This window comes from Artibeus jamaicensis, unplaced genomic scaffold (genome assembly GCF_021234435.1).
Source record: "Artibeus jamaicensis isolate MK-2021 breed Jamaican fruit bat unplaced genomic scaffold, CSHL_Jam_final scaffold_474, whole genome shotgun sequence".
NCBI lineage: Eukaryota > Metazoa > Chordata > Mammalia > Chiroptera > Phyllostomidae > Artibeus > Artibeus jamaicensis.
The window spans coordinates 39879235-39905806 of NW_026522046.1; the positions used below are offsets into that span (position 1 = coordinate 39879235).

The 26572-nt window shown below is 50.8% G+C and overlaps 1 protein-coding gene across 18 annotated transcripts in view; it reads right to left on the reverse strand.

Annotated features, from left to right (window-relative positions):
- Positions 1–333: 333 nt before the first annotated feature.
- Positions 334–26572, reverse strand: part of PCBP3 (poly(rC) binding protein 3) — a 219463-nt gene continuing 193224 nt past the window's right edge. For 11 of the 18 annotated variants that reach the window (XM_053658024.1, XM_053658023.1, XM_053658022.1 and 8 more), the window contains 7 exons: positions 23210–23353; positions 19744–19785; positions 9988–10066; positions 9250–9309; positions 6325–6377; positions 2107–2276; positions 334–1079 (listed from right to left, as the gene is read on the reverse strand). In XM_053658024.1, coding sequence (XP_053513999.1) covers positions 1043–1079; positions 2107–2276; positions 6325–6377; positions 9250–9309; positions 9988–10066; positions 19744–19785; positions 23210–23353 — 585 coding nt within the window. In that variant the 3' untranslated portion in view covers positions 334–1042. The remainder of the gene's footprint in view (positions 1080–2106; positions 2277–6324; positions 6378–9249; positions 9310–9987; positions 10067–19743; positions 19786–23209; positions 23354–26572) is intronic. The other 7 variants (XM_053658031.1, XM_053658030.1, XM_053658026.1 and 4 more) reach the window with 7 other exon arrangements.

The following is a 26572-nucleotide window of genomic DNA, read 5'->3' on the forward strand; positions in this document are numbered from 1 at the left end:
TCTCCCATGCCCACAAGGACAGGGGGAGAAATTGGCACTTTGGAACAAGGGCAAGAATGGAGTTTTTGTTATTGTCATTGAAGTAGTTTTGCAAAAGTAAAACTAGAAAGATTTGTGCAAGTCAAACAATTAAGAAAGGGTTGGGAGATAGGGGACAAAGTCTTAATTTGTGTGAGAGAGAATCAGCTTTGTTAGATAGCAGGTGGCCATAGGGTCAGGTCTCATTAGTGTGTGACTAGGCACGTGTGTGTGCCTGTGTGTCCACACAAGCATGTGTGCATACCCACGGCGGGGTCTGAGCAAGGGGCACAGAGAGGAGCCAGAGACAGTGGGGACAGCCCACAACATTTATTGAACTCGAACATGGTGCTGAGGAGCTTCCTGGTCAGTCCATGCCCTCCAGCCACCCGGGAAGCCGCCAGGGCCCATGTGTGCCCCCCACCATGACATCTCTGTGACGTCAGGGCCTAGCACACCCCTTCACATCACTTCTCAGATCAGGACCTGGCACCTTCCCTTCCTTCCCTAAGAACAAGGGGAAGGACACAGCCTGACCCCAGCACGAGACCTGCGTGGACACGTGGGCCAAGACAAGCACGGCTGCACGGGGAAAGAGAGTGCACAGGTAGGGCCAGGGGAGGGGCAGCCACGGGTCTAGACGGTTGAGGAGAGGATGGCTTATAGGATGTGCTGTCGAAATGTTTAAACCAACTCTTAAAACAGTTACACTGACACTAAGGAACGATATTTCTAAAATGTCATAGATGGGAATGCCCCCAAGCATTGAACAGAATAAGCACTGCATGCGACGTGTGAGCAGACTGGAGAAGTTACTGAATGAGCGGAGTCAGGGAGGGCCTGCAGCTCACAGGCAGCTGTAGATATAGACTTGCTTTGTCAACATGTGAACCTCTACGGCACAGACCGTTCTGTTAGTAAAGAAAACCTCTATTTGTATTTGTGGCGAAGGGTGGGCTGTCTGTACAGGGTGCGTGAACCAAGTGGACGCCAAGGTTCGTGGTGTGGAGGATGCCGGGCAGGATTAGAGCGCGCCCATCCCAGTGACCTCAGACGTCAGCCTAGAAGAGACAGAGGCACAGGGAGACAGGTCACAGCGTTCTCATAAAATGAGACCATACTGGAATGCATCACTCTGTGGCATCCTCGCAGCTCTGGCACCCATCTCCCTTTTTATACGGCAGAATCTCAGTTCACTGCTCAGCAGCCTTGAGCTGGAGACAACAGCCCAGCAGAAAGAAAAGGACGGTAGGGACCAGATCCTGGGGTTCTTCCTTCCCAGGCTCACAGCCTCTCCATCCCAATGCCCCATGCCTGTCACCATATTAGAGGCATGACCAGAACCACCTGGGCAGTCAGAAGCCATCACAACCATTTCTACAGCAACCATTCAGGGAGAGGCACTGGAGTCATACTGCCCACAGGGGCTGCCTCTCTGTCTACTTGGGTCTCCTTCCAGCTCCCTCAACACTGTGGGGTAGGGAGGAGGGTCTGGCCCCAGGTAGAGGCAGGGTGCCTTCCCGCCCCCTTGAGGTCCCATCTTCCTGTGGTCACACCATGTTTTCCAATGTGCCCTGGGCAAAAAGGCCGAGGTGAGTGGCTCAAGAATGGTCAGAAGAGTTGCCTGCTGCTCTGGGCTCCTCACCATGTGCCCTAGCTGGGACACAGGACCCTACCTCCCCCAGCGTGTAACCATGAACCCTCCCACAGTTCCCTAACGCACTACTCTGCAAGTGTCAAGGTTTGGGGGGTCTCCACAACACACACCATGAGAGCAGAATAACCTAGTAATGTGTCTCTGAAACTACAGGACCCTTTATACTGAATCTCAATTAACCCAGGTATATGGCTGACCCCAGACCCTGGATGGCGTAGCTACTGCCTTCCTGAGAATACTCTTACCTCTAACCACCTAGGCCCTCACTGAAGATCCTTCAGGGTGAAAGGTAAAGTGGAAAAGGCCCCAGGTCTGTGTGGAGACTCTCCAGCACCTTCCATGCTAGGCCCAGCCAGGGGAAGCCCTGGGGAGGCCCACTCTGCACCCACAGGAGCCAGTCTCCGAGTGCCCTAGCCACTGACTGCACTCACCTGGCATTGATGAGGTACTGAGCAAGGCTGATGTTGGCTGGGGTCCCTGTGATGGTGATCTGGCGCTCTGATGACCCTTCTGTAGCATTGGCAATTTTGATCTGAGCTCCAGACATCTGTCGAATTTCATTGATTTTGGTCCCTTGGCGTCCAATTATACAGCCTATTAGCTAGAAAAAAGGATGGGGGAATTTCTTAGAGAAGAACCCACGGTGGCCCTGAGCAGAGTGTGCAGAGCCCTGGGGGAAGCTCATGGGGTGGCCCAGCCTTGGTTTCCACCCCAGGCCACCAACTCCTTGCTTCCGGAAGCGAGAGGCACTGCTTTCCTGTGGAAGGGATGGGAGGCATGGGCACCAGGGCTCTGCTTGGTGACCTATTTGCAAGCTATCCCAGAAAATCAGGAGACTGGAGAGCCACATGGCTGTCACTTGCTCAGTGTCCCTTGGGGGCCTGAGAGACGTGGAACCCAGAGACCCAACACCAGCACCAAGGCTAAGGCCATGTTGACATCTTCTTGGCTGGGTTCTCAAAGTGGTGGGATGTTTGCCTGAAACCAGAGTAAAGCTCACTGCTGTTTATAACCTGTCTTCTGATAAACTTGGGTGAAATTCTGAGGACATGTCAGATGCTCTCTTTCCTTCCCATCCTGTGAACTCTGTTCAAGGATGAATGCAGTAGCCTCTGGGCCACTCAGCCAGCTAGAGGAGGAGATGGTCATGGAGAATGAAGGAGCCAGAGGGACCAGAGCCAGGGCGTCCCCAGGACACGGAACAGCCACATGTGGGACCAGAGTGCAGCCTGAGGTCAGGACCAGCTCTCCAGGGCCTCTCCCAGCCCACCCTGCTGCACATGGAAGTCTGAGTCCATGGACAGAACTGAGTCCTTTCATTCACACGGGGGCCTCAGTGACAGCTGACACGGAGAGAAGAGGCTGGAAAGTGGGGCCTATGCAGTTGGTTTCCTATCCACCTCTCCTGTGGCAGCCTGGGCGAGGGTGTCACCACAAGTGCTAACATAAGTTCTGATTTCTCATGTCAGCAAGGCAGCAGGTGCAGGGTCTGGGGGTAGGCTGCAGGAAATCCATTTCCAAGTGAAGGGATTCTGAACCTATGTGATGACAACAGCTCACTGTGGACACAGGTGCATCTCTACTGCTTTTCCATGAGGTGACTTATGGTATCTCAGTTGTGCTCATCTGTAAGGCCATCTCTGCTACTCTCCTAGGTTAGACCAACTGCCAACTAGACCTTAACACAACCCCCTGCCCCAAAATGTCCAGACAAACCTCTGTCCCCAAGCTGCTCAGCTTCCTCCACCTCCTGCCTAACTCTACCTACTCTCCCCCAAACTCTACCTACATCTTCCCAGGCCCTGCCCATACACCCTGGGGCCCACCTACCTCCCTAGGCTCTGCCCGTATCTCACCAGCATCGCCCCTCACTCCTTCATGCCTGGCCCTGAGGTTAGGGAGAGTAATTATAGAGTTATCAGCCCAAGATCCTTGACTTGCTCTTCCCTGCCACCCTCCCGCTAGCAGAGAAATCTTGAGGACTCCTCACTGACCCAGTCAAGGCAGATGACTGGCAGGCCTGCTGCAGTGGGCCTGGGGGCAGCAGAACTGCAAGGGGAATGCAGGGCCAGCTAAGTTCCCTGAAGACTCGGGTCCTTAGGAGTCCACCTAAGCTCCCTGCCCTGACCTGGTGTCCTTCCGTTGTCCTCCCTCTGTCCTCACACCTGCCTTGGCCACTAGAAACCAACTGTCTGGCAGCCCACCTTCTCTTCTAGTGCCTTCACACCTTGGTGCAAGTGGCCCTGCCCAGCCCACACAGTGCTATGCGCCTACTGCACAGCCTTCCTCATTTCTGCTCCAGTAAGCCACCTGAGGAAGATTTCCTCTGGCATGTCTCCATCCCTAGTTCTCTTAAACACGTCTGTCTTTCCATTTTCTTGCTGAAAACATCCTCACACCCAGCCCTCCCCACCACTTCAGAGCATCTCCCTTCCCTGAGACCTCACACACAAGGGACCCTGAGCTGCTCTCTGCCCACCCCTCCATGGCTGATGTGAAACAACTCCCTCCCAGATAAAACCATGCTGTCTGAGTGCTAATGAGAAACCCCAGCTGTCATGCAGCCCCCTGACAATGACAGCCGGCTGAGCCTAAGATTCTTCTAAGCAGCTAGAGGGTATGTGAGAAGCCACAGGCCTCTCTAATCCGGACGAAGCGTGAAGCCCACACCAGCTAGGGCCCAGGCTGGCTCCTTTGGTAGAAGGCACGCTAGGCCAGCCCTGCTACCCAAGGCTGCCTTTTCACCTGGCCCCTCTGGCTCTCCAGGCTCCTCAGGCATTCGGTCCGGAAACCAGCCCTCTAAGCCCTTTGTGCCTCATTGGACATTTAAAGAAAGACTAGAGAGGAACTCTCAAATAACACAGCCTCCTCCTCACCAGACTTCCACGTCAAACCCCACAGGAACCAAGGGGCATACCTACCCTATCACACCTTCTACAGCTGCCTGTGTGAGCCCTAAGGTTCCCTGTCCCAGCAGAAGGGGCCCGAGCATGGGGACACCACAGGCACAGTGACACAAGTGAGGCAAGCTGTGCAACAGGCAGTGAGAGCACAGCGGTGACCATTAGAGATGGAACACAAGGCTGCCAGCTGCTGGGGGCGGCTCCATGCACAGCTCCATGCATGTAGCTCCATGCACGGCCCCGACCTAGCCAGGATTCCCATGGCCACAAGGGCTGGCTGGCTATGTCGTGGATCCTGTGTGCCATTTAGGTCATCACATTCATCTGTGAGTAAGTTATGGTGACATATATGTGTTGGCACAATTTCCCTTTGTCTGATTTAACTTTGACCAAGAGACAAAAATGAACAAGATGAAAGGCAAGTGTCCCAACAGACACATTCTACTTCCTTCCTTCTCTCTCCAAGGTGGTAGGAGGCCCAGGGGGTACACGTTCCCTGCATGAGATCCTTTGCCAGGAAGGGTCAAGGAATGTGCTAGGAAGGGTCAAGGAGTGTGCTCTGCAGGGCACACAGGTTCCAGAAGGTACCCTCCTCCTGAGGAGCTCCCAGCAGGAGGGTGGTGGCCATGCACTGGGAGGGGACACAGGAAACATTTCCATACAAGCTTATCCCCTTGCCTTTTAGGTTCATTTGGGTTTAAAACAAAGGCCCAGCTCAGAGCAGGATACCTGGCATTGGTGAAATGGTGTTTTAGGGAAAGGCTACAAAAGGGGGACGCCCAGAGCAGAGGCCACCTGCATGTATGGTGTGGGCAAAAAGACTCGCAGGCTGCCCAGAGCTGCCACTTGAGGACCAGCCACAAGGGAGGACATGTCTGGAGCCTTGAAAGCAGAAACCATCTCCATTTGAGAACGAAGAGCCATGTCACCCGATGCAGGAATCTGGCCTGCAGCTGCATGAGGGGCCCTGGTGAGAGCAGTCTTTCTGGAGGGCCTGCCTGTCCAAGTGTCCCACTGCCCGACCCCTCCCACACTAAGAGCAGGCCTCCCTCTGAGGTCACAAGTCTGTGCTTCCTGTGGTTCGTCTACTGAAGGGAAGAGGCAGGACTTCCTCCTGGGCTGGTGTGAGGTGAAAAGCAGTGAAGGTTACCAAAGGCTCTAGTGCTAGGGCAAGAAAGCCCGTGCCCCCGACATGGCAGCCTTTCTGCATTGCCCAGGACAACTGTTCCTCCAGGACACATGGCCCACATCTGCCCTGGTGTCTTGGGTTGGGGATCCGAGTCAACATTCTTAGTATGATCCACGGTTTCAGAGGGTGATGATGAGGGGACTGAATGTGAAGGCAGCTCAAAAGGCCACCTCCTCAGCTGAGCCCAGGCAGGAATAGATGGTGGACACCAGATCTAAGAATCAGACAAACCTGTGACATCCCCGCATCCTGCAGACTCATAGAGAACCCCAAACCCTTCAGAGACCCAGGGGGCACAGGGCAGGGCCACGCCAGACCATCCCTGGGTCCCCATTTTTCAAAGGCCAACCCTCAACCAGGGCAGTGCCTTCCCATGGGGTCAGTGGGGCCCTCAGCTTCCCAGCCAGCTCTGGCTTCTGAATTCTAAGTAAACCTTGAAGACCTGTTTGCTCCTTTCTAATCTGGTATCTTACGGGCTTTTATGGGTATTAAACTGCTTAACATGGGAAGGAAGGGGGAGGTCATAAGTAGAGTCAAGGGGGCTCGGGCATACTCACATCATTGGGAATGGTGAGCTCGTGAGTGCTGGCCGGGGGGCTGGCATCCAGACCTGGGCACATCAAGGGTACACGGTTAGGCTGGTGGAAGGCTGCTTCCATGGCACCCCAGTGCCTGGTCCATGCTCGGCCCACACAGGCTGGGCAGGGCCAGGGCTGGCTTGATGGGTAGGGTCAGTGCAGCTGGAGGCTGAGGACCTTGTGAGCTCTTCGCTCTACTGCAGTGCAACTCCCGAGTCCCAGCTTCTCTCAAAACAAGGAAAATGAAACCCAGCAGAGCAACATTTCACTTTCTCCTTTTGGGTATGTCATGATGTCCCTCCTCTGCCACATGGAGGGACATCTCTTGAAACCCTTCACAGGCACAGAGAAAGCACCATGCTAAGCAGCTCTCAGGGTGTGGCTGTGTCTTAGAGACTCCATGGGGACCCAGGGTGCAACCCTGTGACCCGGGTGCCTGTCCTCCATGGGTTCTCTGTTCCCTATGCTCTTCCTTCTCCCTGACCAAACAGTGCTCAGCCCCCTCTGCTGGCCACCTGCTCGGCTGTGGTGTCAGCTGTCTCTGACACTACGTTCCCCAAAGGAGCTACTCAGCCTGCTTCAAGTCCCAGCAGCCCCGGCCCAGCATGCAATTCTTCCAGTCTGGTGCTTCACTGATTCCAAAAGTCTGCTGGGTTGCGGGAAGTCTGCATTTCTATATGGGTGTCCTATGTAGGGGATGAAGACACAGGCCTAATTTGTCACCAAGCCCCAATCTTTATCTTGACAAATCTTAGTTTAGGAGCCAGCAAATCAAGACAGCTTATCAGAATTTGAGACGAGATCTACTCTTGCTTTGGAAACAGTGACAACAAAATGCAGAGGGGGACTGGAGTGGGAAAAGCAGTGGAGACAAAGGCCCAAGGCAGGCTGGCTCCCTGTACGCCACACTTCCACCTCCTCAGGAGGCATATCAAACCCGAAGTGCACAGCTGAGACCCTGCTCTCTTGCTCCTGGCCCCATGTGGTCCCAGCATCTCGGGTGACACAGCTCAGCCCAGAGCGTGAGGCCCTCTGGCTCCACCCCTTCTTGCCACCTACAGCAAAGACCAGGCTCATGTACCTTCAGGATATTCCAGAACCCGAGCCCTCCACCTCACATTGGTCTCTTCCTCTGCTCTTGCCTCTCGGGATGGCCCAGAGAGGTCCCAACAAGACGCGGATCAGATGCTTTCAAGACTCAAAACCTGCCAAGGGTTCCAGCTTCTTCCCTGTGCCCCCAGCCACCAGTCTGTGCTCCCTGACACTGGACCTGGGGCTGGCTTGTGCCCAGTCTCACCTCCTACCCTCTCCTAGTCCCCACCCCCTTCCTGCTTCTTCCTCCACAGCACTTGTGTCTCCAAAACCAGATACACTGTGACCGTCTGTTTCGATGCCATGAGTGACTCTGTAAGGACCATACTGTCCTGGGGGACGGCTGAGCATGAGGACTCAGATGGAAGATGCTGCATGAGCCATACATCCAGGATTGTCTGTCATTTTTATTTTGTAAAAGCTGAACCTAGAATTTCTGTTCTTTACCTTCTTTTAGTAAAGGTATTTTCAATACAATTATTTGGTGCTCAACCATCAATACACATTCTATTAACAGTGACATTTAAAACATCATTTAAGAGATTTCCTCAGTCCTGTCTTAGTCTTACACAGGAACTTCTAGCAGCCTGGCTTGGGATGGACATAAAGCCACAAGTCACGTTTGTTCAATATGGGGAGAAAGGTATCAGATTTCTTTTCAAGAGGAAAGTAACATTAAATTAATAATGTGAAGACATGGCATTTAAAACTCGTATTCCTGTGTGTCAGGGCTCTGTGCCAGGGTGAGTGTCTCTCCTACAATGATGGCAGCCCCTCTCTAGGACAAGAACAATGCTTCCCCCACACAACCCAAGCCTGCTCTGAAAGCAACGCTGGCATCAGCCTTCAGGGTCCTGTCAAACAAGTCAATGCCTCTCCTCACGCTCGCCCGGCTTAATCTGCAGCAATGCAACACGTGTGCGTGCATGTGAAATGTGTGCAAATGTGTGTATGCCTGAGAATGCAGGGGCTTCAGGTCCCATAAGGCCTTGGGGAGGGAGGTCACTACAAGGAGGAGTGAGTTCCCTGTCCCTGAGGCCTGAAGGCCTTGGGGAGGGGCCATAGGGGAAGGTGGGGGCCTCAAGACTTCTGTGAGCCCCAGGTGCACAGATGGGCCCAGATGTAGCCTGTGATGAAGTCTTGGGGCTTCCTTCAGCCTCAGCTGCACCCTGGGGCCCAGAACACACCCCTGGGCTGACAGCCAACACCACCGGAAACACTCCTCTCCTGCACCTTTCCTTTAACTGGACACTTGCTCTTCTGCTCTGTTCCAGGATTTCCGGGCGGAGTGGGCGGCCCTTCCCTCCCTCAGAGGATACTCACTATGCCAGACCACAGGCCTCCAGTGGCCTCACTGCTCCTTGCCCTGGGCAATGAGACCTATAAATCTCTGCCCTGCCCTGCACTATCCCAGCACCATTTTAATTCAAATCAGAAGGGTGACCAGAGTAGTCTTATTGGGGAAGGTGTGCTCCTGCCTCCTAGAAAATACATTTTGGGAAGGCATACATCATAGCAAAGTCTGTACTTTGCCACACGTCTTGCCACTAGGAGAATAAATGACAACACAGACGGTGGCTGTCATGTTCGAGGACTTTGGATGATGGGCACTGCTGGAGCCCATGACCCACCATATCACTCCCAGCAGTGACCAAGGCAGAAGCTAGGAACTACGGATGTGAAGGTGGTGGGCACGCAGGCTCCGTCTCCACAACATGGGTCTCCCCTTGCCAAGGTGCTGGCTGTCCCCTCCTCCCCAGGTTGTGCCCCGGAGCCCAGGCCTCCACTCTTCACTAGAGTGCTTTGTTTTACCTGACGTCGGGCCCATCAGATTTTGAGCTTCTTCGGAGGAGTGTAAAGGCAGCTTTTCTCCTGGAGAGCAAAGAAGAAACAAATTTAATGTTTTGCCCTCAAGGAGATAAGCAAGGTCACTTCAACTAGGGAAGCTCAAAATCTGACTGGCGCACAGCAGCCCAGCATGTCTGATGGGCTCTCATCTGCCACAGCTGCCAAGGCAATGCTCTGTGTGTGTCATTGGAAGGAACCCACCCTTGCTCCTGTGCTCAGAGGGGAGCTGAGGACCACTGTGCCCTCGGCTGAGGTCTGGCTTATCTTGGTTTCCCCAGGGGCAGGGCAGGTGCTGTCCTGTTGGGTGTCACTCCTGGGATGTGCACTGGAAGAGCATCCCTGTGTGCTTGTCTGAGTTCTCGAGCCTGGACAGAACAGGCCCCAGGGCTGGCCAGGTGGATATGTTCAACAGGAAGGGCCCCAGAATGCCTGAGTGCAGCAGAGAACAGGCAGACCCTCGATGGGGCAGATGTCCCTTCTCATAAGATGCCCAGCTGTGAGATGACTAACCCTCTCAGGGGACACAGAAAGGCCTCCTGCCTGGCCTTCAGCAATGTGCACACTGACACGTGTTAACACACCCTTGGCATTCACGGCTAGAACTGTACCTGCTCTGCTCACTGCCCTGAATAAAGCCAGTTCAGAGAGAGAAAGTCCCCAGGTGAGAAGAGAGGAGGTCAGAAAGGGCAGCTGGGTACGTACCGGGGAAAGCGGGGTTGGTCTGTCCGAGGGGAGGAAAGGGGGTTTGCTGCATGGCCAACTGGTGGAGCTTGGTCAACTGCTGGGGGTAGGAGGGACATGAGAGCTAAGAAGGTTATTGTCATCGAGTACAAGTCACACCAAATTAAAAAGGCAGTAACAGAACTCTGTACAAATAGAGATAAAGAGGGGCCATGCGAACACATGGCAGACGCAGCAGAACTCAAGGACTTGGCCTGGGAAAACCAATGGGCTGTTGTCAGCAGGCGCACTGAGCCCCTTTCTTCTTGGTTCCCTGGCAGCTGTGGCCTGAACCAGTCAGACTTCCCAACCACATGGGCCTCAGTGGACAAATGACCACCAGACCAGCAGGGAGGCCGCTGGTCCTCTGGGATTCATAGGGAGGGCCTAAGAGCCACAGAACAGGACCTAAGAGCCCCACAGTCATGCTGCCACTCAGAGCTCATGTGCGTCTGTGGGAAATACATGTGATGCTCCCTTCTGCAAGCCTGCCCTGCCCAGTCCTGGGGCAGACCTGGGTCATTCCAGGGCTAGCCTTGCCTCACATTCTGCCTCCTGTAACCTCTGAGATTATAGGGTATAGTATTGGAAGGTTCTGTGGAGGGCGTGTGTGACAGTGCCCCAAGGCCTCCCTGCACTGGTACCCACTGTGTCTGAGCAGGCAGCTCTCTGTCCCCTATCCTCAGCCACTAGTCTGTGGGGCAGGGGGCTTTGAAATAGTTTATGTAGTTCTTTTATCTCAGCCTCATTTCTTAAATGAAAACTAAACATACCCCTGAGGGGAGGACAGCACATTCTGGGAAATGTCCTCAACCCCTCAGCCTTTTCCCAGCACAAAGACCAGTCAGAATGCTCCCGGCAAAACTTCCAAAGCCAACCTTGGACTCATTAAGAGGCAAGAATGGGGTCTTCTGTGAAGCCCCCAGAGGCCAGTAGGTGAGGACCCTCAAAGCTGGAACCCCCAGGTATAATGAGAATCTGACCAGGCACCCACATCTGTCCCATCTTGCAAGATCTGGGCTCCTTCAGTACTAAGACAAATGCCAGACGCTTCTTTCCAGTGCATGGAGGCTCACTGCTGCCCACAGATGGCCCCTCTCCCCGAGCCTTCTGTCCCATCCTTGCCCTTGAGCCCTGCAGGGGCAACACCTGGGCACAGGGGTTCGTGGTATGCTAGACCGTCATTCTGGCCACCTCCTGCTTTTACAGGTCAGGGCTCAGTGTGAGGAGGTGTGAAGCCAGGCCATGACCAGCTTGTGGCCTCTTGATCACATCTTTGAGGCAGAACCTTGGCGATGTGAGGCACTGGGATGCGGGTGGCCTGTCTTCCTACATTGTTCCTAAGCATTTACATCACAGAGCCAGCTGATTCCCTCTTTCCCTCCTGGAAGTCCTAAGTACATTAGAAATCCTAAGTACATCCTAAGTGCAGCCTTGTACCCTCTCGTAGGGTTCTCCCTGTCTTCTAGGTGCTTCTTGACCTGCAGCACTTGGGTGGGTGGGTCTGCTCAGAGACAACTGGCCACATTCCAGACTCCACAAGGCCATCCCAAGCAGTTATTGTGCCTACAGCCTGCGGAGAAGAGGTCAGGGGAACTTCTAAGAGTTCCCAATGAGGTGGTGTCAACTTGATGGACCTGGGGCTGGGGCAGCTGTGCCCTGTGTACAAGTCACACGGAGTCATGGAGGCATTCAGTGGGGACTGTGCTCCGAATCTACCCACATGGGAGAGTTCAAACTAGGCCTAAGATTTGCTCACAAGGAGGTAACTACAAGTTACCAGGGTGTGAAGTAAGCCTTGTTTCTGGAGACAACAAATGTGACCTTAGAGTGAAGGCCAGCCCTGTCTTGCTCAGGGCAGTCAGTCATCAAGAATGGGGCATACTTTGGGGTCTGACCAGCACTGGGATTTCCATGCAGATTCACATAGGGAGGGCAGCCTATTGGTGTGTAACCAATCCTTGGGGGCTTCAGGGCTTCTCCCAGGGGAATGGGGCCAGCAGGGAGGCCGAAAAGCCCTGACAGGCTGCTTTCTGTTTCTGTTCCACTATTTCACTCCCTGTCACCTGCTCACATGTCTGACAGTCAGGCTGGCATGCTCCCATGAGAGCAGGCCCTCTCTTATCTGTCCCTGCATCTCCAAGATTGCAGAGCTGTGCACTGGTCTGTTGGTGGGGAAGAACCGGGCTCTGGAGGCAGAAGCCCCTTGATTCAAACCCTGACAACTCTGTGGAGACAGGACCATCTGGTGTCCTGGGGCACCATCCCCATCTGTAAAGTGGGGGAACATATGTGTGTAAATGCCAGGCTGGGAATGCTGTCCAGGCTAACTGGTGCGAACAGTCATGTTTACTACCAGGAGATTTCCCACCCACTGTCCGCAGGCTCCAACCATGGAGGTTTCTCCACCGCCCCCCTGGAGGTTAAACAGATGAGGTGCATCAAGCAGTCCCTGCTCCGGAGCCACCAGCTGTGTGTTACAGCACAGCTCCGCTCATACGCAGGGGCCTGATACCTCCAAACCCAGTGATTCCCACTGCAATGTATGTGCTGCTTTTTATGAAACAATGGCCACAATGGCACATAAATCCTCATTCCCACTCACCCACAAGGGTAAGTGACACCTTGAGGAAGCGCTGGACCAGCACCAAGATGCCTAGAAAAACACCACCAGTGGGGAGCTGACAGGCAGGCGCCAGCTAGCATCTCTCGTCTTGGCTCTGCCCTTTAGTTAGATGAGCACTTCACCTCTTTGAGACTCAATTTCTACATTTTGTAAAGGAGGAAACAGAACAAAGTGCTAAGGGAAATTCCAGCTTTTTGAGAGATTTCCCCATTAAAAAACAAACAAGCAGACTTCCAGTTCCCACCAATGGCTACAAATCACAAGGAGAAAAGCAAGAGGGAGGGAACAGAGGAGGTATATTCCAGGTCCTTCTCCAGGCTTGTCATTTCCACTTAGTGTTGTGTCAGGATAGAAAAACATAGACAAACACCAGGCACAGACAATGGCTAAAATTTAAATATCCATAAATAACTCAATGAATCATCACAAAACATACCATGCAACTACCTCTCACGGTCATAAATATGTCACCAAAGCAGCTAGATATGCATTCAGGTCTCTTTTCTGTAAAATGCTTGCTTGTGTCTTTTGTCCATTTTTTCTATTGGGTTGATTTTTGGTGATTCACAAGAAAACCTCATGTATTTCAGATACTAATCCTATTTCAGTTATATCCGCTGAAAAGATCATTTCCTCACCCTCCTTATGGTGCCTTTGGAGAAACAGAATTCTAAAATTTATTGTAGTCAAATTAATTAATATTTTATGGGTTATGTTTTAAGAAACCCTTCCCTGACTTGTGTACAGAACAATATTCTACTGTATTTTCTTCTAAAAGTGCTATGTTTTTCTTGTGAAGAAAAAAAAGAAAAGTGTCTTGTGGTTGTTGTTTATGTTGTAAAAATCAATTTTCTCATGTGGACAACCTACCATCCTGGCATCTCGGTCACAGATCTGGCTCCCTCACCCACGTGGGCCAGACCCCGGCTCTCTGTTCAGGTCCACTTGCCTGCGGCCTCTCCTTGCACCCAAACCACAGGGTCTCAGGATGGCCCGACTGTAGGTCTTCCTATCACTAGGACAAATCTCCCTACCATATGTTCTCTTAATAAATATATTGGTGATTCTTGGGTTTTGCTCTCTCATATGAAAATTTAAAACAGCCAGTCAAGATTTTGATTGTAATCATATTATTGCATTTTGTGCCTCACTTTGGGAAGAATTAACATAGTTAAGATACTTGGTGTTTCTACCCATGGTACAGAACATGGATTGTTTCTCCATTTATTTTGGTCTTCTTTAACTTTTAATGAAAACAAATCTTTTTAAAAGTCATCTTTTAATTACTGATTTCAACTTAACTGCTTTGTGATCTATGATTCCAATTTGTGAGAGCTGGTGAGTCTTCTTTATGGTCAGAATGTCATCAAATTTTCTCAATGCTTTCATGAATTCTTCAGCTCTGTTGGGTGTAGTGTTCAATATATGTTAATTATATCAATCTCACTGAATACTGTTAACATCTTCTTTCTTCTTGTCTACTTGACCTTTACTTATGAGACTGACGTACTACCTACTGCGCTAACAAGGCACCTTGCTTGACCTTTACTTAAAGAGAGGTATATTAAGGTTCCACTACAATGACTGTCAAATTCTCTTTAGGATTTGTCATTTTTTCTTTATATATGTTGAAGCTATGTTTTAGGTGCCTATAAATTTTGAATTGTATCTTCTAGTGACTGAACCTTTTATCAATATGTAATGACTAGATAATGAATCTGCCTTAAAGTCCTTTTCCCCCGACTGATAATATTTGTAAATTGGGTTTCTTTTGGTTAGTATTTTCCTAGAATAGCTTTTTCTATCTTTTCAGTTTCTCCAGGTTGTTATTCTTTAGATGTCTCTTGAAGGAAGAAAAAAAAAGCTAGATTTTTATGTAAGTCTGACAACCTTTGATTTTACTGAAAAATCTTTTACTTTGATCACAATACCCATAGATATAGACTAATTTCTGCCATCTTTTTTTCTTTGTACCTCTTATCGACCTGATTTTCTAGGGTTTTTTTCTTCATTTGTGTTCTTCTTTTATAATAATAATTGTCCCCTTACCCACTTTCCTTTCTGTGCCTTTATGGAGTTTATATCATTGAAGTCTTTTCTATTGGTGGTCACTGGGTAACTGTTATTAACATGCAAATTTAAAGCCTATATTCAATACCTGTACCTTTTTCCTGATGATACAGTGACCTACAGGATGTTTAAATTCCCCTGAACCCCTTCTAGTCTTCTTTACCCTATTTCTGTCTATTTAGTTCTGTTACATTAATCCCACAAAGTAGACAGCACTGATACTGATTTTACAAAGTGTGTTTTCATTTACCCAAATGTTTAAATTTTAGTGTATTAGAGAGTACCCATATTTTCTTATGGTTTGTGCTTGTGTTAATGAAAGAAATGGTAATTGTCTTTGCTCACACTCCTTGCCTTTCTACCCTTCCTTCTGGGATCATTTCTCTTCTCCTAAAGGGCATTCATGAGAAGCCTGTTGGTCACAGCTGTTTGTCTGGAAATGTCTATATTTAGGTCCTTGGAAGATGCTCTTGAGATATAATTTTAGTAACTAGCTTTTATTATGTCACCATCTTCTGGCTCCCACTGTTGCTGGTGAGGTGTCAACTCATTCTCTCACTGTTATTCTTTGTAATATTCTTTTTATCTCTGACTACTTAGAAGAATTATTTTTGGTCTTTGATGCTGTGCAGTTTTGCTTTGATTTGTCTAAGGTAGACTTTTTTTTGTTTGGGATTTGTTGGGACTCCTGAATGCAAGGATTGGTTCCTTTTATTAACTCTAAAAATTTCTTACTGCTTATCTCTTCGAATGTCCCTGTCCCCATTCTGTTATCTGTTCCTGAGGCTCCAAATTAAATATATGTTCTTCCCTGTTGTCTTTGTCATCAGTGTTTCTCAGACTTTTTGTGTGCCCACAGGCCACCCAGAAGTCTTGATTCTGAGAAGGAGTAGGCTGGGAAGGATGGCCTGTCCAGAGCCCTGCTACTGGGCAGCTCAGTAGGAGAAGGAGCTGATCTACTTGTTTAACCCTAGGGAAGGGGGACACAGACAGGAAGATTTAGCTCAAACTAACATCAGTGGCAGTTAACCCAGATCTCCTGTTTTGTTGAGAGTGGCTGTAGTAGCCCCAGTCTGACAGCAGGTGGGTCATGGGCACCTCTCCCCGACCTGGAGCTACTCAATCTGGAAAGAACAGAGACTGTTGTGTGGCCATCAGCTGATGGCCACAGAGTGCAGTGCTAGTAGTCCTGAATACTCTTCCCGTGTGTGCTATGAAATTTGAGGAGCAGCCTCAGTGCCACCTCCCCACAGGGCAAAGGGAGAGGACTTCATGTGTCTACAGTGAACCGTGCAGCCCATCAGCCCCTGGAAAGATGTAACTGTGCATACTTCCACTGATCTCTTTATTTCTATCATTACTCACACGTTGCTTATTTCACAATAAGTAGCTACCTATTCCAAGTCCCTACAATTTCCCCTCTGTTTACTCTCTAAGGGACAAGTTTCCTGGAAGATACTGGTGCCCTTATTACTCCCAGTTATTTAACATCCTCTGCTGAAATCAAGTGGTGTGGGGAGTGAGCCCATTCCTCCATTCTCTGCCTCCTCACTGGAAATTTCCAATTCCTTGCACGTGCAATTGGATGATGGTCCCGATGGCTACTTCACACTGTTAGTGCAAGGCTCAGGCAAGAAAGCAGAGGTGGCCAGTGCTTTGTCACCTCTAATATGTTGGTTTTGTTGTTGCTTGCATTCAACACCCTTTTTAAACGAGGAGCTATTAAGTCTGGGGATGATGTGGAAACTGAAAACTAGAAATAAAGATCGCACATGAGGGTATGCTTGAAGTTAACTAATTTCTTACAGGAGAAAACAATTTCTTCCTGGTGCAATTGCATTAAAGTGGCAGAGATAGTGGATGAGAGAGAGAATGGGGCAGTCTCTGCACTGTCCGTCCAGGCTTTGCAGCTCTCCGCACCTGCTCCCACACCTGGATCTGGAGTCCTCGCTGCCTGATGCCAGGGGCAGGACAAGCGGAAGGCAGTGGGCTGCTTCTGAGACTGACGGGCAGCTGACCTAGCACTCTAGTGGCCAGTGGCTGTGAGTCCTTCCTCCAGCCAGCAGTCCCTGTGCCTCTCCAGAATGTACAAGAGTGATAAGCTTCCAGAAGGATTCGGGCAAAAGTGCAAAAACCTGGAGGGAAACTGGTGACATGGTGGGTGGGAGGAGGTGTTGACAATTCTTAAAGGTATATCAGAAAGCCTTCTGTAAAACTGAGCACAGAAAAAAATGTGTAATTTCTTTCTAGATGAAGAAATATTCATATCAGATCTAAGAAGTGTATTCTAGTAAGGCATGTCTGATTCAGGTAAGATATTACGATCCTAAGAGATGTCTATGGTATATCAGCCACTGTGGTTGAAATATTTAAATTGGACATTCAATTATATTATAAAATAAATTAATATTTCCTGTAGTAATTATATTGGGTTCTAAGAAATGAAGCTTTTAAAATTACTACTGACTACTGAGCCCAGATAAAAACTGCCTTCCTGGCCATCATCACCTATGTCACCAAATAGTCATTTTATTTTTGTTTTGGATTTATAAATGTGATTTATAAATAACCATCCAAGTCTTCCACTCTCTGTGCCCACAAGAAAAACAGTTATAAAAGCTCCTCCTAGCAGGGTGCCAGCAGCTGCTCCCAAACCCACTGCTGGTCCAGAGGGCAGAACGTCCGGCACAGAAACCCATCTCGACAGCAGCCACCTGCACCACATCTCTACCAAATGAGGTAAGGCAGCTGTAGAACGGTAGTTATAAGTTAGTTTAAACTAATCTGAAAAAACTGTCAAGCTACCCACTCTGAAGAGACACTGAGAAAATCACATGAAAAGAGCAAAACAACTGATTGATTTGGGGCCCTTCACTAAGGGCCAGACCACTGTTGAGTTCTCCAGCTGTAAGGTCAAAGAGCCACATCTTTGAACCTGCTACTGCACACACACACATTTCCCAGGGCAAGAGACTGCCACGCCCTGGGTTAAATGAAGGCTACGTCATCCTAGAAACCAGGCCTCTTGACTCCATTCTGATCTCCCATCCCCACAACTCTGGACATTCCATTAGAGGCTGTGGAACCTGCCCACTGCAGTGCCACTGATCCCACCTGGTCCCACAAGTGCCCCCTTGCCCTGCACAGCACTCCTGCATGTGGGGTTGAGCCAGCCCTGCCTCAGATGCTAATATCTGCCTCCCTCAGTCCATGGGCTGTGGGTTAAGACAATACAGGACAGGCATCACCCATCATCTGGAGTCAGAAACGTTCCTGGGCTATGGGGCAGTTCCTGACAGCTGCTGGGGTCTCACAGCTCCCCTGCTCTGAGTTTCATGGGCAATGCCACTGACCTCCTGGAAGTACAAGACATCAACTTTTTCTTTAAAGCTGCTGATGGTTCTTTTGAGAAGGCAGAGGAGGTTCACACCTTCACCCACTGTCCACCACTGAGATCTCATTAAAATAAATTCATAGAAGGGTAAAGAGTATCTCAAGTAACAGAGAATAGGGGATGTGGAGGAGTCACGGGCTGGGCCAGGTACTGGCATATGTGGAGGCTGAGGTGGCCGTGGGTGGCTTCAGCAGAAGGTTCAGGAGGGATGGTCAGGGGACTGCAGTGAGATTGGGGCAGAACTGGGTATCACCATACAAACTGCCTAACATTGGAGAGCTATGCCCCTGCCCAGCTTCTATTTGACAAGTGGAGCCCTAACAGCACATTCTGGGCAGGAGGAAAATGGCTTCCCAGTGGGGACAGGCAGGTGCACCCACCACTGATTTAGAATTATACTGTCCTCACCTCAGGGTGAAAACCAGGAACCATTAACAATGGCTTGGGGGTGTGATGGGTGGGGAGAAATTTCTTTTCACCATGTCCTCTATCATTTGATTTCTATATGTGCTGATTAATAAGGTGGGCTTTTTTTAAAGGAGAAAAATCATCAGCATTTCTTTTCTACTCAATAGAAACTTTCCTTCAGTGACAGTGAACTGATCTCTGTATTTCCAATGCGTGTACTTACTAATGTTAGTTACTTCTGAAAAACCCTCCCCCGCTCTGCTTTTTTGCATGGCACTCAGATGACCCCCACATCACCTGCCCAATTCAAAGTGCAAGGGTTTGCAGAAGAGCTGAGTGCAGGCTCACCTGCGTGGCAGCACCTCCCTGTCAGGAACAGAGCTGGAGTATTTGAAGCTCAGCAAATGTGCAGTATGGTGTAGAAAGAAAAAGGGTCCTTAAAATGGACTGCAGGCTCGCTCCACCTGCCGAAAGCAGCAAAACCAACGGCCTGCCTCCGCCTCTTTTCCTTGTTTCCTCCTCCCTCACCCCATTTTTCCTGGCACCAGCCAGTGTGGCCATCTTTACCTGCTGTATCTGAACCCCAGAGAGAAAGCCCTTCACTCTCCATTGCTGCCCCACGTCTCGGCCTGAGAGCTGCATGTGGTCCCCTTGGCCCCAGGCCACAGGAGTCCAAGATGCTTCTCCCTGAAGTGCCTTCAGGATGTCTTTGTCCCCCAGCAATGATGTTACTAACTCTAGAATGAAACCAAGGCCTGTCCCCTTTGGCCTTCATACTTTATGGACCCTGTTTTAACTAGGGCTTCACAATGGAAGAGTATCACCTTCCCAGATGTTCAAATACCCTTTCTGATGCATCGCAGACCTATTTAACAACACATCACCTCACTTCTTAGGTGCTTATAAGATACTGCTATTCCTGCCAGGGGGCAGTGGTGGGCGCTGGGGACAAGGCAGTCCCACAGTCATCACCCACCCAAGGCCCCATGTGCAAAGGAAAGCCCCCACTGCGGCAATAATCAAAACAATTTGACATCAGGCCAAGTCCTCCACATGAGTAGAATTAGTGCTAAGAGGTTTAAGGTTATTCAAGGTCATATGGATACAACAGAGGTCAGGAACACTGAGAGACCGGTATTAATATTATTGTGTAATATTAATATTGTAGCAGTTCACAGCAGCATGCAGGTAGTAAATGGTAACAAGAAGAGGAGGGAAGGGAAACAAAGTGAAAACTCACATCTGGGTGCGGGATGGCGTACTGTCCCTGGATCGTGTAGGCCTAGAGAGAGAAACACCATCAGCCAGGGAAGCAGAGGCCCTCTCCTGCAGAACGGGCTTTCTCCTGGGCGGGACTTTCATGTGAAGAGGTCCTAAGCCCTATGGTTACAGCTGTCCCCTCCCAGAGCACATCTCCACCTGCCTCGTGAAGGACAAAGGGGAGTGACCTCGAGTCAAGCCTCACCACCACCCCTTGCTGGCTGAGCTACAACCACAAACATGAACCAGGGAGTTGCACCCCACTTCCTAGAGGTCTGCAAGAGGGAAATGACTCACCCCTGAATGCTTTTGACTCCCATACCCCCAGTTTCTTAAAATACTTAAAAGAAGTCTTTAAAAAGTGACTCAAAACCAATTTTGCAAAAGCCAGATTAAGTAATAAATGCAACCAAATCAGTCACAAGACTGACCAGTTCATCTTCCAGCCTCTGAGAATGGGGTGGCTGTTCTGACTTGTGGGGCAGCACACTCCTGGCACAGCTCCCAGGAGGACCAGAGTGGGTACTGAGGCCTCATTTGGTTTCAAGACAGTGACTGGGACCAGTCACAGCAAGTGTGGGACCCTGCAGCCTCTCCTACTGGTCCCTACACAAACCCCGCTGACAAGTAGAGGCCCCACCCATGCCACCTGCCTCAACAGTCCATCAGCTAAGATACTTCCAAAAATTAATGGCCAAAAAACAAACCACACAGAGTCAAGGGAGAGTAAAGACCAAAGACTTGCCATCAGGTCTTGGTGACGTGGAATGTGCCCATCAGCCCCAGGCCAGCCACATTTGGGCCTGCAGGCACAGGGTGGCTCAGATGTGGAGGGACATGGCTTCTAGCACCTGGCCATGTAAGGCCCCCATGGCATGTCCTAAGCTTACAGCTGATGGCCCACCCACATAGGTTCCTGTGAATCTGAAGGGAATCTCAGGCCTGTCCAAAAGTCACTTCCAGAGACCCCAAACTGAGGGTAGTTTCCAAATGGCAGGTTTTGTATCTGCTGAGTTTTCATATAAGCAGTCCAGCCTGGTGTTAAAGACCAGCCAGCCACTGGACAGGGACCATGAGCGGAGAGGCCCAAGTGTGGCACTTCACAGGAAGTGAAGTGATCTCATCAGAGAGCAAGTGTCCTGGGGAAACAGCAGTGCGGAGCTGCCTGTGCTTGTGTTGTGAGTCCACAGAAGCTGCATCCACACCTCACCTTCAGGGTTTTTGGAGGTGTCCCCAAGCTCCAATGTGTCACCAAACACACACTGACCTGGGACACATGCTGCCCCCACAGAGACAGGCAGGGACAGGCTGGCCTTGCAGCACTGCAGTCCTGCATGTCTGAGTGGAGCTGCATGGGCATCCTGACAGGGCAGGTCTTTGCCCTGACATCTTAAGTTTCTGGCTCACTTTTCCTTCACTTCGGTGGCTGTGGTCTTCAGTTTTGTTTAAACTGTGTGCATAGTTGACCATCTCCTCTGGATCGAGGCAGAGTAAAGGTAGACAGACAGATAAAAGGTTCTGTCAAAATGAACTTGTATCATCTGTGGTCAGCTGGAGAAGCAGGGTACCTGCCCGCTGCCTGAGACCTCCAGGGGTATGTTACCGCCGCAGGCAGGCCACCTGCAGGGAGGGTGTCTGCTCACAGTTAAGTCAGGGTGAGATTCTCTGGCCACACAACTCTGAAGTCCAGGTTTGAAGTGTGTCCAGAGGGCAGTGTGGGGTCTGATATTGGAGGGGCTCCCTTGCTGTGTTAGGTCTCATTTACACCCTCATTTCTGACACTTTACTGTGGCTCCTCTGCCTGGTTACCTGCAGTGCAGTGGTGACTCTGTCTCATGTGACTTTGGCCCCCAAAGATGACCAAGACTAGCCATTGGCTGGCCTGGACTGTCCCAAAGGCATAAGCACTGGGTTACAATGCTGACAGCCTGGTGATCACCTTGGGACAGGTTCCCATGATGGTGGTGACTGAGAGGTCGGCCGACTGTCCTGCCTTACAGATAGGGGGATGAGATGGATGGCAGGGTGCTGAGCACAGCCCACTTCAGCCAGGGCTCCCTGGGACCCTGTTTGTGTTAATATTAATGAGCCTCCTTTTTGAATAAAGTTCCACACTTCACTGAGTGGTATGATCACTGGTTTGTTCCCACCTGAGTCAAGACCACACAGGTAACTAACCTGCTAGCTAATCACGACTGTGGGGGGAAAGGAAACAGACTTCTGAACAAGGCCCACTGTGACACCCCGCTCTACCCTGCTCTCTGAGGTTGGTGAGAAGAGAGGGGCAGCCATGAGCCCTCAGGTCCTGGCCTCTGGGCCTCCCTTGCCTGCCCATGGCTGTTGTGGAAGATGTATGAGCATGAAGCCTCCTGGCAAAGGTCAGGGGCGTTGGGAGACTTAGTGTGAGTCAGGCTGGAGGAAACAGAGACACCCCAAATACGTACACCCGTGGGGTGTGCCGCGTCTGGATGGGGAAGCTGGGAGAACCACAGGGGAGCTGTTGCATCCCTCAAATGCTACTAAAGATGTAGAAACAGAGGCCCCATCTTTCACCTGACATGTGAGTCAATTCTGAAGATACAATTCCCTTATGTAGAGGAGAAAAAAATGAAGAAATTTGTTATGTGCCTCTTTCCTTTCTTTTTTAATGATAAAGTAAAGCGCCACGGCTGTTCTCCCCTGACCTGGATCACCTCTGGAAAGTCTCCGTCTTAACTCTCCTTTGAACAGACACACATCACTGCCGACTGGACACAGAGCTCCTCCAGGCACCACCGGCCAGGCGTCTTCAAAATCCAACCATCTGCTGTGGCTGCGCAACCCGAAGGTGGGCAGGACAAACTGAGATGCTGGGCATGCCTCTGGGCACAGCTCCCTCTCTCCTTGCTCTCTCCAGGCCCTACTAAGTTAACTGCTGCCACGCGTAAAATTTTTCTGTGACCCCTGACCTTCCAGGCCCCTTCCTGGTAGGAGAGCAAAGAGGGCAGTGGCTCTAGCCAAAACGATAGGCGTGTAAAGTGAACGTCTCTGGCCTGCTGCGACCGCGAAGGCCCTCCTCCGGTTGAGCATCTTTCCCTTCCTCAGAGGCATGACTCTTCCCTCGTGGGCTCTTAGGAACTCCTCTGTGGGAAGTTGGGAATGTGTATTTCAGGGAAAAATGGGACTCTAGCTCTTATAGTCCAGGCAGAACTGGTGTGAGCGTGGACCCATGGTCCTCCTGTGCCAGGTCAGGGAGAAGACGTTTCTGGGGCCTAGACTCCACAGGGTACCCACCTGGCCCTTTCTGTCTGCTGGACACCGCCTAGCCCGGCCTTTCTTATGCAGCAGCCCATGTTCACCCCACTGCCCACCCCGGGGCCTGGCAGTCTGCCAAGAGAGCTCTGCATCCAGTGCTTGGGGGGCAGGAGACGTGCACGTGAGAAGGGAGAAAACCTGAGTGCACTAACGGGCAGCGGCGGGGGCTGCAGTAAAAGGCTGAGGTTGGCAGTGGAGGCCGCGAGCGGGTCGGCTCTTACCTGACCACCTGCAAAAATGACAGGGGTGGAGGCGGGCTTTGGGCGGTAGGGAATGGTGGCACCTTTCGGTGGGGACTAGGAAAAGGGACAGGAGAGGGAGAGAGAACGTTAGACAGCCTCACAGCGTGACAGTCATGAGGGTGGGGAGGCCTCCTTCCCGAGCCCTCCCATCTTGCTACCCTCATCTGCCCCAACCCCCTGGGCCAGCAGCGCCAGAGGGGTGGGGGGACACCTCGTGGTGGAAGGGTGCCTGCCCAAAACCATGCCCTCACCACCTCAGTTTCCTCCAGGCAGTCACTTCTCTCCTCTTAACCACTACCCTAATTGCCCCACCTGGTGCCAATCACCCACATGGGTGACAACCACCCCAGTAGTACGGTAGGGAGTGTGGGTTTGAGAATGAGGAATAAAGGAAAGATGTGACCCTGTCGTTGCCCGTAGGACCCTGCACACTGGGCAGATGGCCAGATGGCCGCCTCAGGCCTGGGCACTATTGCTCCACACGTGTGTTAGCCTGGGGTTGTCCCGAGAGAGAAACTCTCCCTTTCTCCTGGATCCTCCAGAAGAAGCTGGGCTGTGTGTAGCTCCACCATGGGTGCTTCAGGCCCCATGTCCCAAGGCCTTGCTTAGCCTGTGGTGATGTCTGGCTGACATAATCACAGCAAAGTTAGAAACATCCAGTTTCACTATTTAGAAAAGGAGCCTTTAAAAAAAACAAAAAGCTTAGAGTCCAAATTAAATATTCCACAGTCATAATGAGCTTTGCTATAATTTCCTTTCATTATTTTCTGTCCAAAAGTATAGGATTTTTTCTTCTGGTGAATGATATTCTCAAGTATCCGAAGTCTGCCAAAGTTGACCTAACTCCTGGGTCAGAGGCAATCAGGCCCTCCGTGTCCCCCTGGTGGGTAGTCTTCTCTTGTTGCAGCAGCCACAGGCCAGGTCTGGTAATGGAGTCAGGAGCCAGAGGCAGATGGTGTGGGCCAGGGAAGCCTGCCCTACTGGGAGTTCTGGAGGTCCAGCCCACAACCTGGCCAGGTGGGTATGGCATCAGAGTGTCCCCACCCAAGACACATAATCACACTGTCATGTGGGGACAGCAGAGTAGGTAGCAGCTTCAATTCTGCAGCCCAGGCCACATCATGAAACCTTGAACAGATTGTGCAAACTTGGCTATGCTGGGTGACCTTGGCTGTGCTACGAGACCTCACCATAAAGTGGAAGGGGTACCAAGAAGGCCTGTGATCTGACTGCGACTGGTGTCTGGGGTTCAGTATTTCTGCGGTTACGAATGAATGCCTCTAGAAGTGTTTCTGTGCAAACTGGGGTTCACTATGGTCTCAGACTGGACTCAGGGCTCACTGTGGAAGAACCATGACTAAACCAAGCATGAACGAGTGACAGTTTTCATGTTTCAAGGAGAGGGCTCAGTCTGGGTGCTGCCCCTGTCCCTGAGCCAGGCATCGTGCCCCTTGTACCATGAGACTCAGCCCATCCCCGCCACTCCATAGTGCCCTCTGACCCCATCAATGGCAGCATCAGCAATCCTAGCACTGTGAGTTCTGCCAGGCCATCTTGCCAAGGATGACAGCATTCCCGATTCCCAGCTTCCTCTGATGAAGAAGAGGCCCTCTGAGTAAAGCCTCCTGTCCGGCTTCCCCCTGGAGCAGGTGCTGCTGTGCATGGTTTTTTACCCAGGGCCCCAACCAACTTGCTCGCACTAAGGGGCAACCTTCTAGGTGGTAATTTCAAAGCCCCACCCCCATAGCTACACCTGAAAGTCCTTTTGTCTTCTGCTTTGTTTGTGTAGTTACTCTTCACTTAGAAGTGGACCCAACCGTTTCCAGGTGTGATGAATCTTCCTCCCCAGGTAGTATGGCTGCTCCTGACCTTCAAGAGCTTTGTGACACTGACAAGAAGGCATCACCCCAGTCCAATGCTTTCTTTGATTTTAGCTGTGTGTACTTCACCATTCACCAACCACATAAGCCTCCAGCCATCAGGAAGGACACAGGGCAGTTGCAGTCATGGCCTGGGGGGGCGACAGTGCCCTGCAGTTAACGAGGGTTGAGCCTGCTTCTGGGGGCTGACCATGAACGTGGAACAGGCAACACCACCTGGAAGGAATTCTGAGGAGACCACGAGTTCTCCTCTGACACTTGATGGGGACATGGGCAGCTGTGTCAATACTGGAACTGTTATAACTCTTTGCCACCCTGAGGCACCCACTGCTGCTTAACAGATGGGCACCTGCCAGCATTCAAGAGTCCTAGGCCTATTGCTACTGCTTATATGGCCTCACTGGAGGACTGAAGGGAACATGGGTCAGCACCAATTGTCGCCACGACCAGTGGTTGGGGAAACGCCAGAACAACATTTAGGAAAATATTTTTTTACTTCACAAAATACACTTCAGGAAAATAAGAACTATACAATTTTTTTAAAGAGTTGGACATGGGTTTTAATACCAAGCCAAGTACGAAAGAGTGATATACCCACAGCTGCCCAGCAAGGTGCGGTTCCCCTGGGAGATGGCTGTGGCAGTCACTCAAGCAGATCCTTGGGCCCCCGCCACCTGGCCACCAGCACAGTTGCTGGAGCCTTTAATCTGAGCCAGGATGACTTCATTTTAGCCTAAAGAAACACAGGTAACTATTGATTGCTTCAATGATTGTTGTTGCATTTTTGGTATTGTCTGAAATTTAAATGTCAGGGCTTTTTTCCCAAAAATTTCAGGAGAGGCTTTGTCTTGCTCAGCTGTACCTTCTTTGCTTCTCCTTTGGCTTTTAATCCTTTTATTTACTTTTCCATCTTTAGAATTTGGGCATTTTCGTGCTTTTTCTAAATCCTGTCCTTTGTACCTTGATGGGGCTCTCAGATGCCTTCAGCAGGTCTGGAGCAAGGAGTCTTGCCCACAGGAAGCACCCTTCCCCTCCAGTCCCCATCTCCAGCACAGCCTGTCTTCGGTGCAGACGCCCCTCCAGTGCAGATCTCTTTCCAGTGTGGACCCCTTTCCAGTGCAAACTCATCTTCAGAACAGACCTGTCTTCACTGCAGATCTCTTCTACCATTTTTGAGGCCCAACCCTTTAGTAAACACCCTTCATATCACAACTAATAACTTTCCATCTCAGTTCCAGGAAAAAAGGGAGGAGCACATGCCTCCCCACATGTCTTCTCCAGTGACAGCCCATTGAAGATGATGGACCACCCCCGATAGGTGGCAGGCACCAGTGCTGTTCCTCCACGGTGGCTGGCATGGCTTCTTGGGTCACCTTGGGCCTAGATCAGTGAC